This window comes from Crocodylus porosus, unplaced genomic scaffold (genome assembly GCF_001723895.1).
Source record: "Crocodylus porosus isolate Cpor-Errol unplaced genomic scaffold, CroPor_comp1, whole genome shotgun sequence".
Lineage (NCBI taxonomy): Eukaryota > Metazoa > Chordata > Crocodylia > Crocodylidae > Crocodylus > Crocodylus porosus.
In genome coordinates this window covers 3,771,026-3,787,269 of record NW_017728950.1, presented here as the reverse complement: position 1 = coordinate 3,787,269, position 16,244 = coordinate 3,771,026, and the positions used below count along the sequence as shown (strand labels likewise).

Here is a 16,244-nt window from a genome sequence, read left to right as displayed (position 1 = left end):
TTCATGTACCCCCTTTTAATGGGAAATTAATTTTTTAGGCCCTTTGACTTGTGTTAGAGAATGTATGAAATATATCTCATGTACCCCCTGATGAGGCTTCACGTATCTCCTGTGTTACATGTACCCCTGGTTCAGAACTGCTGATCTAACTCATATTGGTCATGCACTTTAGAGTAGTATAGAACGTGGTCACCAGTGTAACTATCTGATCTTTGACAAAAGAAATCATACAATGCCACCTTCATTGTAAATGGTTTAAGACATACAAAGAAGAAAATCGTAAGAGGAAGACTCCAGTGATCTTAAACTGGGACTGATTCTCCAGGGTACACTGTAGAGTCTGATTTACCCTCGTGTATCCAGGAACAGCTGCTAATGTTTTCATCAGTCACTCTTTATTCAACACATTAAGCAAACCTCATTGATCAGTTCTTCATCTAGAGATGCAACGTGACAGGATAAATCTTCTATATTTGTTTTCTTCCCATGTTCCTCATGACTAGTATTCCCTTTTTCCCACCAGAGTCAGTGAAGGCAGATGCCCGCATTTCTTGCAGCACTGTTGTGCCATGGACATTCATGTGACTTTATTCTTAGGCAGCTGGAAGGGAGGTGCTCTGGGAGACCTCTTGGAGGTCAATTTCAAAAGCATAAGCCTGGGATGCAAAGTGTCAATTAGGATGGCAACACTTTGTAACTGAAAACTGGTCTTTCCTCTTTTGTCTGGAATCTTTACTTTTCTCCTAATAGGGGATGGGGAAGTGAGTACAAAAGCTGCCCTTTTCTCCTGGAATCTTTTTTATTTGATATTTATTTGCTTAAAAGGGAGAGAAAGAGACTCCTGCTTTCATCTGCTGCTTCCCAACAGTATCAGCATATGAAAAATAAAATCCTTTCTTCTGGTTAGACATTTACAAATGCTGATAAGAAATCTGGATAGACTGATTTTAGCGAAAAATTTTCAGATAAGTATCTGGATGCCTCCTGTAGTTTTTTTCTACACATCCTTCTCCTGTGAGTTTTTTCTTACCCTGAATTTCCTTTTAGTGCTAGCTGCTCCCAGCCTACAAGAAATACAGGAAATAAAGGATATATCTCCAGAACAGGTGAATAGTTAGAAGTAAATATTGATTAAATCCCCATGGGATTCAACGCCTGCAAATAGGTTCAACATGAAGAATATTGTGAGAAAAAATTAAGACAGTGGCAGAGTTCTTATCTCAGGTGCAAAGCCAGCAAGGAAAGAGGGTGATTAATAGTTCTCACATCTACTAAAATTAAGTTGGGCATAGGCACCAAAATATGCAGTACACCTGATTCTAAACTTGACTCAGCTGACACAAATCAGAGCTAACAAGCAACCAGCTCACTCATCTCTGCTTCTTGGGAAAATATAGATATTTACATATTTAGGTCAGATAGTCACAGACCTCCAGCAGCTTAGAGCACAGTTTTTACTCTCTGAAACTTGAGAAGGAATCAATGACACCATTGAATAGGCAAAAGGGTGCAATTCCTTACTTCTCACCTCTGCTAATGTCTATTTTCCATCCCCAGAAGTATATGGAAGGGACTGTCTCTGCAGTCCTCAAGCACAGTGACTGCTGTTAACCCTATCATTGTGTGGGGTGTATGACTCAATGGCAGCCTTAATGTGAGAATATTCTTGAAATATAAATATTCTAAAACTCATCTTGCCACCCCTAATACAAGTACAATAGAAGGGATCTAAATTTGGGAGAGTCCATTTCACAGGTAGATTATGTATGTCTTACTTTTATTGAGACATAATTATGCTACACACAGAGAAACACAACCATTCACTTTAAAATCTTACAATTTGAGTTACAAGCCAGATCAATTAAACTGGTTAATTCGTCTCATTTAGCCTCAGCCCACAGTGAGGGGATGCTTGAAGTGATTGTGTATTGTGGGATGATTATAGAACCTGGTCCTCCAGACCTACTGGAGAAAACAGAGGGTTGTATGAAGGGGACAGTAATAAAGATCATACAGCCCCAAAGGAGGAACAAATTACAACACATATAAGATGCATCTCTGTTTCACTCCCACCCAGTATATTAGCTTAGCAGAAGTTTGTGGAGTCATTCTTTTGGGAGCGATGTTTAGATTGGGGACGGATCCGACTTGAAAAACATGATAAAAACCTCTTTGCTGGTCATATCTGTATCTGTATCTAAATTCTCCTGGTCAAGCCCATAGTTAGCTGTAATAAATTAGTTTTAAAGTCAAAGAAGACACTGGCTAATAGTCAAGCAAAACCTATGTTCTACCCTATTCATTTGAGAGAAGAATAGTTTTTGTTAATAAAAAAAAAAAAAGAATATGTAGCGTTTAAGTGTTCCCAGAAAGTACAAGAATGTCAGCTGAAGGAAGGTATTCATCATTTATTGTCAAACTTATCTAATATGCATCATGAGTCTATTTTCCCTATAATTTCATAATTTTTTTCTAGTGATTTCATCACTCTACTGTTTTAATGATTCCTTTCCTTCAGAGCATTTTGGTTGCTAGAATTAAATTATGCATATATCTGTAATTATGCTGTATGAAGCAAGGTAGTATGAACAGGTACAAGCATATAATTTTTCTTTCATTGGAATCATGGAGATAGCTCAGCAAAAAAATACCCAATCATCTTATGCCTACCTTAGTATACCACTTGATGTATTTACTTTGCTCAAATGAAAAAAAGAATTAATATGAGAGGAAGGTTAAGAGGATATATGCACAGTTTGTAACTGTGGAGAGAGAAAAATCTCCCTGGAATAACTTACAATCAAATGTAAAACCTGAAATCTTTAATAATATATCATACATAATAAGCTGTCATTATGCAACATAGGATACTCTGTGCTCAAATTAGTATATGTAGCTTTCAAACTATCGCATACAGATATTTAGATTTTTTGCAGTGGTAGAGGCATGGGCTAGTTGAGTTATTAGCATTCCTTCAGCTTTAAATTCTAGGATTTTCCTTGCTCATGCAAAGCAAAAGCTAGATTCTATGAAAATATCCTAGTGAAAAAGCTGTGTTTCCTACCACTCCACCATTTATATCCTTTCATTTCCTCTGATTTCTCCAATTCCTCTATCCTCTTTGTGAAGCGGTGTGAAGTCCTACATGGGCTAGATTGTAATTATCCAACCGACATGTTTTAGTTTTTTACTGCCCATTGTAAGGATAGGATTTATTCCATGATTTAGAACTTACTTTGCTTAACTATTGATATAATCATTTACATCCAAACTGTATTTATATTGGAAGCATTGAGGAGGAAGGACCTTGCAGAAATGGAATCTTGATACATGATTGTGCCACAATGATTTCCCTCTATTACCAAGGATCTCTGGGGAACACATTGGCAGTAGGAGTGGAGGAGAAATAACAAATTTTACACTTGTTCAAAAAATAAATATTCTAGGCAAGAATGAAATTTTGACCTTGATCCAATTTCACCTCCAAGATGTCTAAGACTTTGCTAAGGTTAGCTCAGAAAGTATGTCACAGCTCTGGAGTTCATTCCTACTTCACTGTGGAGATTCACAGGTCTTCCATTCTCTCATTGGGCAACCAAATGTGATCCTTTCTCTGAGGAGATATATAGCTCTACCATTATGCCAGTGAGTAACCTTACAAGTCTTCATAGGATGATCCTATACTGCCCGAAAAGGCATATAGTTCTCCTATTCTTCCGATGGGCAGATTTTGAGCATCTTATGTTATGTCCTCTTAATGTACTTCTGTTATGTCCAGCTGGTTTGGATTGATCAGATAGGAAATGACCTTCTAGAACAAATCTAGCAGTGTATATAATTGATAGATAGAAGTGGAAAGGTTAGTGGGCTTGTACCTTATGGCTTAATTGTTCTGGCTGTGGGTCTAGCAGCTTTCCAGGTAAACCAGGAACTTGTCACTGGTCAGAGAGACTGAATTCTAGACCTCAGTCAATCTTGAAATCACATCTCTCTTTACTAGGAAAATACTACTAGGCATGGCTAAAGGTATCCTTCATCCCTTTTACTTGAACCTGGTCCTTTTTTATAATGGGTAGAGTCATGGAGCCAGAAGATCATTCAAGATGAAGTCAGATTCTGTATCCCAGAGCAGTGGGCATGCTCTATGAAGGGAGACAGGTGCAAGCGCAGGCCCCTAATCCCAAGGCTTTTTATGAATTTTATTCACAGACTTTTTAGTACAGAACACCTTAAATTTCCCTGGGGAATGATCTAACCAGTAAGCCATTCCTTGGGTTGCCCTTTCTCTTCCTTCTTTTTCCTCCCTTTTCAGGATCTTGATGTACTTTTTTTTTTTTTAAGGAATCAAGGATTTAAGTAGGCAAGTTCTTTGCATAGATGTGATATCTTTTATTAGACCAACTAAATAGTGGAAGAAGGTTCTTTGCACGCTTTTGGGCACAAACACCCTTCTTCAAGCAGTGGGATGATGTTATGAGTTCTCCAAGGTAGAAAAGAGGCCAAAATAAACAAGAGGTCTGTGAAGATGCAACTGAATGGAAGTTTGCAAGACAAAAGGTAGAGATGGGGCAGGGGGATGAGAGGGAAAAGTGTGAAGTAACCCAAGTGTTCAGATAACAGGCAGGTTATCTAGTGTGTTAGATGTCAGGCAGGTTGTAATATGTCATAAATCCAATGTCTAAATTATTAAGACCATGCTTTTTTGTATCTGGTAGATTTATGAAATGAAGTTTGTAGGCTCATTTACAAAAGAAGTTTTGTAAGTTCCCTTTGAGGATTAGAACTGAGAAATTGTAGAGGGAGTAATTGTCTTTTGAGAAGGAGAAGTGGGAACTCGCAGGTAACTGGATGTTTTTGGATTTTCAATGTGCATTTATTCTGGTATGAAGTTGTTGTTTGTTTGGTTTCTCCTACATATTTTCCATCAGGGCATTTGGTGCACGGGATAAGATATATTACATTTCTGGAGGTGCATGTGTAAGATCCAGGAATGGTGATGGTGATAGTTCAGTGGGGTGTCGTTATTGTGGGACTGGTGGAGATGTGTTGGCAGGTTATACATTTCTTATCTTGGCATGGTCAGGATCCATTTGGTATGTTTCGGGTCATAAGAAGTTTGCTTCTGGTGATGAGGCTAGCAAAGTTCAGTGCTTAAATAAAGACTAGGACAGGTGGTTCTGGAAAGATCTCTTTAAAAACTGGGTCTTCTAGTATGGATGCATTTGTTTGAGGATTTTCTGCATAGGTTACAGGGAAGGGTGGTATGTTGTAACTAATGGTCTGCAATTCATGGGGATTTTCTTTTTGCACTGCAACAATTCTACATGTGGTATCCAAGTGCCTCTTTCAGAAGTGTGAACTATCTCTCTGGAAGAATGTCCGTGTTGGGTGAAAGCCCTTTTGAGATTTGTGAGGTGACAATTGTGGGTATTCTCTGCAATGCAAATTTGGTGGTATTTGGAGAGCCCGGGTGTAAATTTAAGTGATATTTTCTAGACATAATTGGACTCCAACAGAGTAGAGATTCTTAACCACAACAGTGTTATGGGATACCACTCAATGTTAGCGCTGTTAAGGGTGTAAACATGATTCACAAAATAAACCCAAAGATTTTAAATAGCAATCCATAGTGTGAAAAACATTCTGACTTCTGACCTGTTGTGGTCCTTTTGAGTTTTCTGCAAAAGAAAAATTTCCCTATTTTTTCTGTAGGCAAAAAATAAGTAAAAACTAATAGCTGGCATTTTCTGATGGGCTGCTTTAGGTCTATTAAGGGATGCCTTGAGTCTGTCTAGCAATGCCTGTAGCCTAAAAAGGTTGAGAACCAATGTCTTACTGTAGCAGGGCACTAGGTTGCCTGCTACGGGATAGTAGTAAATGGGTTTAGCTGCCATTGATTAGGGCAGCAGGTGCCAGTTGCTATGGCAACTAATTGGGTCAGCTGACTACCAGGGGGCAGGGCCTGGCCTTTATAAGCAGAGAAGGCTAAGGCCAGAGCCAGTTCCCCTCTGGCAGCCTGAATAGCAGGAAGCTCTGCTGCAGAGCAGAGCAGAGCAGAGCAGAGCAGAGCAGAGCAGAGCATCGGCATCGGCATCGGCATCGGCATCGGCATCGGCATCATGACACGCAGTGGAATGAACCCTGACAGGGAGACAGAGAGTAGCCAGGGTGGTGTTGAACAGAGGTTATAGCCAGGAGGCTTATTTTGTGTTTCAGCCGGTAGGCTTATGGTCTTGAGTTTCTGTTTGCGGTGTTTGAGTAACACCGGAGGACCGGGCGAGGCTGTAGGGGTGGAGGAGGCCTCATTAGGAGCTCCCCAGTAAGGTGTGGGTGTTCCTAGTGCTGCAGGAGGCGCTGTGTTAGTGGGGTATCCCAGCCCAGTGGGGGCGATATCAGGACAAACCCCAATTGGGAAGAGCCCCAGTGAGGCGTAGGCCTGAGAAGGTGGGTCTGGGGGCCAGGTAAAGCTAAGACCACCTGAGCCCCAATTCTGGGAAGCCCAAGTTGGGCAAAGAAGGCTCCAGTGCGGGTGGGCCCCAGTGCGGGCGAGTACAGGAAGCGCGAGCAAGGCCCCGGTGAGGGCAAGGAGCGCGTGAGCGTGGGAAGCGTGAGTGAAGCCCCAGTGAGGGCAGGACCATGAGAAGCACGGGAGACAAGGCCTGAGTGTGCGTGAGACCGTGGGAAACGCGAGGCACAGGCCTGAGTGTGGGTGACCGCAGGATGTATGGTCACCCATACATCCCGTGGCCTGAGTCGGGCACTGCCCGTAATTGAGAAGCCCCGAGAGGGGAGCAAGCCCATTGAGGCCTCGAGACCACGGGACGCGCGAAGCACAGGCCTGAGTGTGGGTGATCGCGGGATGTACGGGAGGCAGGCCCGAGTCGGGCACTGCCTGTAATTGAGAAGCCCCGAGAGGGGAGCAAGCCCATTGAGGCCTCGAGACCACGGGAAGCGCGAGGCACAGGCCTGAGTGTGGGTGACCGTGGGACATATGGGAGGCAGGCCCGAGTTGGGCACTGCCTGTAATTGAGAAGCCCCGAGAGGGGAGTAAGCCCACTGAGAAACCCGGGGAGGGCAAAAGGGCGCAGTCTGAGAGAGGCCCCAGGGGCGGGCGCATATATTGAGCAGGCCTGGGAGAGGGGGCGAGCATATCGGGTAGGCCCCGAGAGAGGACCAGCGCAGGGAATAGAACAGAACCCCGGTATAGCAAGACCGGCCCCGTGCCAAGGAGTGCAGGAAGGCAGCCTCCCATTAATAATAATAATAAGATCAAAGATGTGGCAGGCGAGATAGAGGGTGAATTCATAACCCAGGTTGGCACGGTAGGCAAGGGCGCTAGGGGAGGTCACGGCACCCCTAGGGACCGTCCTGCCACACTTACACATATTTAAACAGCTGAGTAGATATTTGGAATTGCTCTGAGCATGTACCGCAGCTCACATCCAGATATCTAGGGATCTTTTAGGCCAAAATGGAAGAGTGTAAAGCATCTAGATGTCACAGAGGTTTTGTGACTCTTATGTAATGGGGAATAGGATTGTATTTAATGATTAATATGGCCTTTGTCTTTTACCCACAAAGCACCAGCAAAAATACTGATTACCATCTGTGTTTGGGGTTGTTGGAGGCACCTGCTTTCCTATTTATGCCTTACAATGAATATAATTGCAAGTAATTCTTCAATATGCCCACTCTTTGGGCAATAGAAAGATGAGTCCTGGCAGTTGATGTAAATTCTCTGATAAAATCAAATTATTAGAAAGACCTAGTTCCACATGTTCTTCAGATAATGAAAACTTGGGTATAACTGTGTGTCTTTTTACACAGAAGCTAACCTTTGCAAAGTAACAATAATGGAGTCACTGGGATTTTCCCCTTAGACCATGTGGCATTTAGAAAACAGGTATTTGGCTTTCCTCATCTATTCTTTCTGTGCTTGGTGATTTTTTTCCACACCTGAAACCATGGTACAGTAGTTTCACAAAGGGGAACAATGTTAACCTAATATTTGTATACAATTGAAAGGAACGTACAACTGTTAGAAAAGGTTCTGCATGTCCCACAGTTGGTCTTGTGACTGGAAAAAGTCACCTTAATTCCAGATGTATTCCATTACAAATTTATTTCCCTTGCTAACTTTTGCTTCTATTTTACATGCTGCATTACTTTTCCCTGTGTGTTTTTCAAGATACGACTTGGACAATTATACAGCACAACAACACCAACTTAACCAGAGTCAAAAGTGCTAATCGGGAGAACCCACATGCTGTGTTTTTCAAGTACACTGCCAACCTGGAACAGCTTCAGGCTACAATTAACCATGCAGAACACTGTGAACAGGAGCTTGCTTACCACTGCAAAAAGTCACGGCTTTTAAATAAACGAGGTAAGTAAAGCAGACAAACCTTATTATATTGCATAAAGTGTTTTAAGCAGCTATCTACTACAGATATTTTATTCTACCAAGGTTATGGCACTTTGCCACTATGGAGTTTGTAAAGTCCTTAAATATATAGCAAACAAATCCCTGTAAGTTGCTGAACCAGAAAAACACCAAGGTCAATTTATAATGAGCTTCATTGAAAAGCATTAACTACTTTCAAAGCCAATTTCTTTCTTAATCCTGCAATTTAACAGAAATTATAACGGAGAGCCTTCCTGGTCTGCCTTTAAGGGATTTTTAATTTTTTCCCAAAGAATGCTTAAATATTGTGGAAACATTTATTAAAAGGAATGGCATGCAATGCATAAATATCAGCAGTTTTTTTTTCATTTATCATGAATTTAGTGGTGATTTAAATTTATACATAGTGTGATATAAAGGATTGCAAACAATGATGTACCAGTGTAAAAAATGGACATTCACAGAAGAAACTGAAACTTCAATTTTGAGGAAGCTACAAGTTTCTTATGGGAGATTATTGGAGTCCTTAGATGTAATTAATGAAAAATTAGCAATATTGGAGCTCCGATTGGAGCTTGTTTAATCTTTAAGTCTCACAAGGTGCAGTAAAATCTATTTGCTTTGTTTTTTTATTTCATAGTTTCATACTTGGTAGGGTTGAAGGGACCTGAGCAGATCATCAAGTCCAACCCCCTGCCATGGCGGGAAAAAGTACTGGGATCAAACGACCCCAGCAAGATGTTCATCTAGCCTCCTCTTAAAGACCCCCAGGGTAGGAGCCCGCACCACTTCACTTGGAAGTTGGTTCCAGATCCTAGCCGCCCTCACAGTGAAGTAGCGCCTCCTGATATCTTGCCTAAATCTACCCTCTGCCAGCTTGTGACTGTTATTTCTAGTCATTCCTGGTAGTGCTCGGAGGAACAGGGACTCCCCCAGTGCCTGCTGGTCCCCTCTGATCAGTTTGTAAACAGCAGAGCAGGTGGAGATTGGGGGGGGGGGGCACTCAGGGTGGTCGGGGGGAGTAAGCTGGTGATAGGGCCTGGAAGGGGTCCCCCTATGACCCCCTCCTTCAGCCCCCCCTCCCCTGCCCTCTACTTACCAGCATGGAGTCTGGGTCCAGCTCCCTGTGGTGGCAAGTGGGGACTGCCTGAATCTCCAAAGCTCTCTGTATCTTTTTCAAATCAATTCAGAGAGCTTTGAATCAATTTGGACCTTTTAACTGGTCTTCTGATTCAGTTCAAATTTGGAGATTCAGCCGCTGAATCGAGCCCAATCTCCTCTGAATTGAAACAGCACCCAAAGCTTCACACAGCCCTGGTATTTACCCTTATTTTTTGGCAGGTTTTGTAGGCTGAAGTCAGTTCTGTGCTGCCATAGCTAAACTGCCAGAAGTATTTTACTGGGTTTTTTTCCCCCTACCTGCTCCAGTGGATATGGAATACATGGCTATATAAATTAAATGAATATATAAATGAATTTAATATCTTACAGCACATAGCACAACACCTTCTGTAATCCTTAAGCATTTCAAAGCAGTATTGATTCCTTTCCAGAAGTTCCATCAGGTTCAGTGAAAACTGAATACAGCTTGTTGCGTTGTAGTTGAATCTGCAGTCGAATGTGCCACCCTTTTGAAAACTTTAGCTACATTATATAAGAATCTTTGCAATGAAAAATAATACATTACTCATTAATACATGAAGCAGTTTGTGAAGGCAAAATGTCATTACCTTCTCTGATCTTAGCAACTACAGTAGAACCTGGATCATTTGTATGAGGGTGGTTTGCCATCTGCTTAATTCACAGCAGGTTGCCAAAATAAAGAGAAGCTCAATGGTTTGCTTTTGGTTTTACTTCAAAGGGCACTGCTTCCTTACTTAGTTGGAGTGCATCCACAATCACATACAAGTGATTGGAGAAGTGACATCCTTTGAAATAAATGTGGCATCAGACAGTTGTAGTACCTCAGTGGTCCTGTGCAACTCTGTGGATCCTGTTACAAGCGGTCATATTTGCAGCAAAGGAAGGAACCCAACCTTGCTATATTTTTTGTTTTTGGACCATGCATCTGATTTTTCAGACAACTTCTTCAGAAAACTTTGTCCTGTTAAGGGTCAAATTCATTTATTCCATTACAGAATGCACATTTCATACATATATCCTTAGATCACTGATTTTTTTGGTTTGTTTGTTTGTAATTTTAGTTGTGTACAGTTAACTGTAGTAGTATCCCTGACTCTGAAACAAAGGCTATGTACAGATGTTCAAAAAGCCTGAGGCAGAATCAGTCAAACCTATTCATGTTTCCATAAGCAGCGTAACTTAGATCAGGAGCAAACAGAACACACACTCACCCTTTGGTGGGGTGGGGGGGTGGCACGCAAGCTGCCGACCCTGGCTGAGACCAACAGATTAGGGGTGCTTCTGTATGCCTCACAGCACTGCCAAGTACAGCTGAGTGCATGGGCCACACCTAATTGGTTGCCAGACACATGCCCCAACCCCCTGCCATCATTGCAGAAACTTCCTTGTGGCCAGCCCTCGCCTTCCAGCAGAACTCTTGAGTAGGTCACTATGGCACCTCCCCCTCCCTCCCCCCCACTGCCATCTGGGTTACTGGGCACACCATGATGACCCGCTCTGGGGCTCTTCTGCAGACGTAGGGTGGGGCATGGGGTATGATCCATGGTGATGGCAAAGGGTTGGGGGATTGTGCTTGGCAACCAATCAGGCTTGGCCTGGGTACTTTGCTGAGGGAAGGATTGGGCCTTTCAGAACTCCAGCACTGGCAGCAGGAGGCTAGGGAGCCCTGCTTGTTCCCGCTGCCTGGCACCAGCCTCCAAGGCTGCTGGGAACATCCTGCCACCAGCTGCGCGGATACCTCCTTTCTCTTCCACCCGCATGTGGCTGGCAGCTGGCCAGAAGCGGGACAGGGGAAATTCTCTGCTGGCTCTGCTCTGTGACAGGCCAGGGCAGGGTCTGCTGGGCACCTGGCTGGAGCAGCCAAGCATCCAGTGAGTGCTAGCACACCTCCCTGTGAGGGGAGGCTAGCAGGGGCCACAAAGGCACCTGGAATGCTAGGCAACAGCAACCTAACATGGATCAATAGGGGATCTGGTACTGTAGTTCAGTATACTGGTCTAACCCAATTCAATTACATTTGAGTTCACATCAATCCAGGTCTATCTTAGATGAGCTTCTGCCATTTTTAAACTAGCCTATGTGCTCTGAACCTCTGTTCTGTTACAGGTGTAGACCAGTTTTTGGTTACTTATACCAGTTTGTGTAACATCTATACCTGGCCAAAAACCAAATCACTTCATGCAGAAAAAAAATGACTTGTTCCATTTCACTTACCTTTATGAACACCATAAAATATGGGAATCTGAAATCAAAATAAGTAGATTTTGAAATTGTCAGAATAACTTATCCTACCCATCAGTATGATCTGCAGTTTTCACTAGGCACACCAAATAAGTACAGAATTTGACAAATGTTTTGTGAAATAACTTCTGGATATGTAATATAATGGGGACGGTAATGCTTCTTTAATCAGATTCTAGGCATTCCTTGCACTGTCTCTTTCCCATGCAGAGCTTTTAAAATATGCCACTGAAGAAGTTGCGTATTAACATTTACATGCTTATTAGGAAGAAGCTATATGCTGCTTTTCATTTAGATTAGCAATATTCATTGCCAAAGCAGAGGTAGCGACTTTGAGTAAGCACTGTGAAGTTATGATTCTTTAATCGGCATGCTGCTCTAACACTAGCATACTAAAAATGTTTCAGGACTGTTCTTACAGGTAGCCCAGTGTCTCCAGTTAGAGTGGAAATATTCATTTACAACTGCAGAGCCAGGTTTCCAGGCTTTTGTAATAGGAGAAATATACTGTTTTTATAGGTTTTTTTTAAAACGGCTGTCTCATAAATTATTTATAAAACTTCTCTAGCTTTTCCTTCCCCCGTGATGGGTTGCAAACACAAACACTGATATTGGACATTGATCCCATTATGCATGTCTGACTTTTCTAGGAATTGTTCTGACTGTGTCTTAGGCCTGCTGGGCTGGCAGTTGTGTGGTAATGAATGCAGTCAATATGTTTACGAGCTGAGAGACTGTCAGAGAAACAGAGGTCTTATCTATCAGTAAATTATAATAAGCAGTGGCACTTCACTTGCAAGTACGATTGAAGCTAGGATAGATTCCATTTTCTTGGTGAGGGCCTGACACTGAAAACTTGGGAGCCTCAGCAGGAAAAACAGTGTATATATGAGACACCGTAGAGTTTTGACAGTTCTCTCATGTGCCAACTTTGCATTCTTTGCATTTTTCACTCTTCTTCATTCTCATTTAAACTGGATTAACTTTATGCTTCATATCCTTTACCAATTATCCTTTTTTGTAAATTTTGTATATTTACTGCTCTAGTTACTTGCCAGAAACTTTAAGCTCAATATGCAGTACTATAGAATTAAAGTGACATTCAGCTCTGTCATTTTACAATCAACAATGCTGACTGGATGCACTATCCAAAGATATATTAAATTTGAGAAACTTTACCTCTAGTCACTGGTTACATCAACTTGGTTATGTAGCACAGCCATTAACATGATTTCTACAGTCTCTGAATAGATAAATTCTGTATTTGTTGTGCGTGATCTAACTCATGAGTGCTGACATTTCTGATTTTCGCTACACAGTAGTACTATTCCAGATGCTTAATATGCACCAAAGCTATGTTTAGTACTCTCAGTAATGAAATGAGTCCATTTATAGATGCGTTTTTTTACTCTTCTCATTTCCTGACTGTTAATTCTGTGATCTCAAATTGATCTTTGCTTTAGAGTATATATTACTTAGATTTTTAGGGTGACGACATCTCTTTTTTCATATGCTATTTTACAAGAAATTACATAAATGGTCTGCTTAAGATAAATGAATCCAATACCATGCCTGACTGAGCTAGGGACTACCAGTTCTCTTTTCTACTGTTATAAGCAAAAAGCTGGAACAATCATTTAATCCCAGGCAGAGGCATAGTGAGCTCTTGCAGTCCTCTAGGCAGAGTGCCAAACACTGGAAAGCAGGAGAGTGGGATGGGGTATGAGAAGTGTCTTACCTTCCCTGGCTCTCTCTGCACCGGAGACAGATGCTACAGCAGGTGACAAGCAAGCTTACCGCACACTGGCCAGGATGCCCCTACTCCCTGGATTTTTGCCAAGAGAGAGGTATCTCCTCACCCAGTAACATAAGTTGGGGTCAGAGGCGGGGGGGTTGGGGGTGAACAAACCACCAGGGGCATCCCCTACAGAGCCCGTACCATACTGCAGCTGGTGTTCAGGGTTCAGCTGCAACAGCCCTATCACTCTCTGCTGTGCCCCACATATGTTACTGGGTTAGGAGCTGTGCCTCCCTCCTCTGGCAAAAATCTGGGGTGAGGGGGCACTGTTCTGCTCAACCCTTCTGCCACACACCATACTGGTCGCAGGGCCGCCTGGGTCTATGACTGGGCTGTGTCTGCTGTAAAAACTTCAGGAGTGAAGCACCCTCTAAATTGTCCCCTGGGAATGGGGGTGCCTCATTCACACTCCCTCCTGCCACTTACACTACTGATCCCAGACAATGAAATATTATATTAAAATGCCTCAATTGTTAGCTTTTTTCAAAGAGAAGTGGTCAACGTGTTATAAAAGTGCTCAACGGTTTTTTATTTTTTAAGTCGTAATTTTCATCAGGGAAATTGGGAGAAGCAGGAAAGAAGGTTGGGTATTAATTTTCTCCAATCTGACTTTTAGATGGGGTTCCATTGAGCTGGTGGATTGGAAGAACCAATGAAACGCAGACTTACTGGGGAGGTTCTCTGCCTACAGTTCAAAAGTGTACTTGTGGATTGGAAGGGAGCTGCATTGATTCCCAGCATTACTGCAACTGTGATGCCGACAGAAATGAATGGTGATTTGTGTAGTGTTTACCTATGCTCTATGTTTTGCTCTTTGAAAACAAGCTGAAAAATTGTACTGGTTCTAACAGATATAAAGTACCACAGCTACTAGGAAGGAAAACTAATATATTCTGTGAACCCTAATTTAAAAATCATACCAAATAGAGATTAACTCTTAAAGGGCTAAATGATAATTATTTTGCTGTGATTTCTGGTTTTAGTTGATACTTGAGGATGGTATCATTTTGTATTAAACTACCCAATTTGAAGTAAATTGCATGTTCCACTATTACTAGTTAAAAGCTCGGCATATCTTTCAGTCATTAAAATTAGAACAGTGAAGCTAATTGGATTTAAACTATATGTTACTGGAGCAAAGCATTCACTTTATGTTCTTAAGAGATTTCCATTATCTGTTTTAACTATGCTTATTAGCGCTTTCCAATAGATTCCACTACATTCATTATCTAAGAATTTAGGTGGTGAAATCCTGTTTCCATCAGCCTCAGTGGAGCCAACATTTCATCCAGGATTTTGACTAGTTTGGCATATGAAAGCTGGTATTTTACTGATTGGTATTTCCTGTTTGCAAACTCAGATATGCTTTTAACCCTCTAAATTCATCTTGTACCCTTGGTCTCCAATTCGAAGTGTACAAATAAGTGTTGAGCTCAAGCTATTCAAATATATTTATTTATGTATTTGGATTATAAACCACCCTTCCCAAAAAAGGTTCAGAGCAGCTTACAGAAGAGAGCAAAATAACTTATAAAGCAACCAAAGAAGAGAACAAAACAAGGAACAAAACAATTTATAAAAAGCAGCACAGTATTAAAATAAGATATAGGGCACCTAACACCTAAAACAATATCTCAGCCTAAGCTGATCTCCTAAATGCCTGCCCAAATGGGATACATCAAAAAGATGCCTAGGCTTAGTCTCTGGCAGGTCTCAAGGGGGAGAGAATTCCAGAGCTGAGGGGCAACAACAGTGAGAATGGCTTTCTATGTGTTTTTGTCATAATGAATGTGGCACATTGATGTTACTTGAAGTCTACCCATGGCTGACATTAGGGATCATGATGGGGCACAAGGGCTAAGGCAGTCCCTTAGGTATGTAGGGTTCATATAGGTCAAGATTATCAACTTTGAATTACCTCCAGAAAACTACTGGGAGCCAGAGAAGACTATAGAGCACTCGATTTATGTGCTACTGGCAACCACCTCTCTTCTCTCCATCCCCCCCGCTCTTCTCTCAAGAGAGGGCAGGACACTATTTTCTGTACCAGCTACAACACTGGGTCAGTCAATGGCAGTCACACATAGGGGTTGTTGTAGTAGTTTAGTCTTAAGGTCATGAAAGGTAATGGTAGCCAGATCCAAATCCAAAAGAAAAAATTACAGCCTTTTTACCAGATGGCTCTTTGTTTAGGAAGCTACATCCAGCAATCTGGTTTAATACCAATTTTGGTACAATACAGATATTTGGTTAACAGGATAGGACATTTTAAATGATTTTTTTTTTCTATTTCATTGGGTTTCCTCTTCAAATTTAACTAATTTAAATCATATACAGTGGGTATGCAATACATGCACACAGATTCATTGGCTGGTGGTGCATAGATTATGCAATAGTGAAAGTACCATGAAATCTCGGAGTTCGGATAGCAGATATGAGGTAGGGGCTATCTGCTCCCTACTGTACAAAATATGAGTTCATAGATCTCTCTGTCCTTCAAGTAAGCTCCTACCTCTCTTTCAAATGAAAGGCTGGTAGATTTAGTTTGTGAATTCTGATCAAAGAAGGAGGATAGCAAAAGTAGAAATGAAATCACAACAAATGGATATTTACAGAAGAATTGTTTACAAGGTATTAAGTTTGCATGTATTTAGAAAC

The 16,244-nt window shown here is 41.8% G+C and overlaps 1 protein-coding gene across 2 annotated transcripts in view; it reads left to right on the top strand.

The window, feature by feature from the left end:
* LOC109323448 (contactin-associated protein-like 4) overlaps window positions 1–16,244 on the top strand; it is a 421,861-nt gene that overhangs the window by 333,714 nt on the left and 71,903 nt on the right. For both annotated transcript variants that reach the window (XM_019555012.1, XM_019555011.1), the window contains exons 13-14: window positions 8,189–8,386; window positions 14,203–14,359. In XM_019555012.1, coding sequence (XP_019410557.1) covers window positions 8,189–8,386; window positions 14,203–14,359 — 355 coding nt within the window. The remainder of the gene's footprint in view (window positions 1–8,188; window positions 8,387–14,202; window positions 14,360–16,244) is intronic.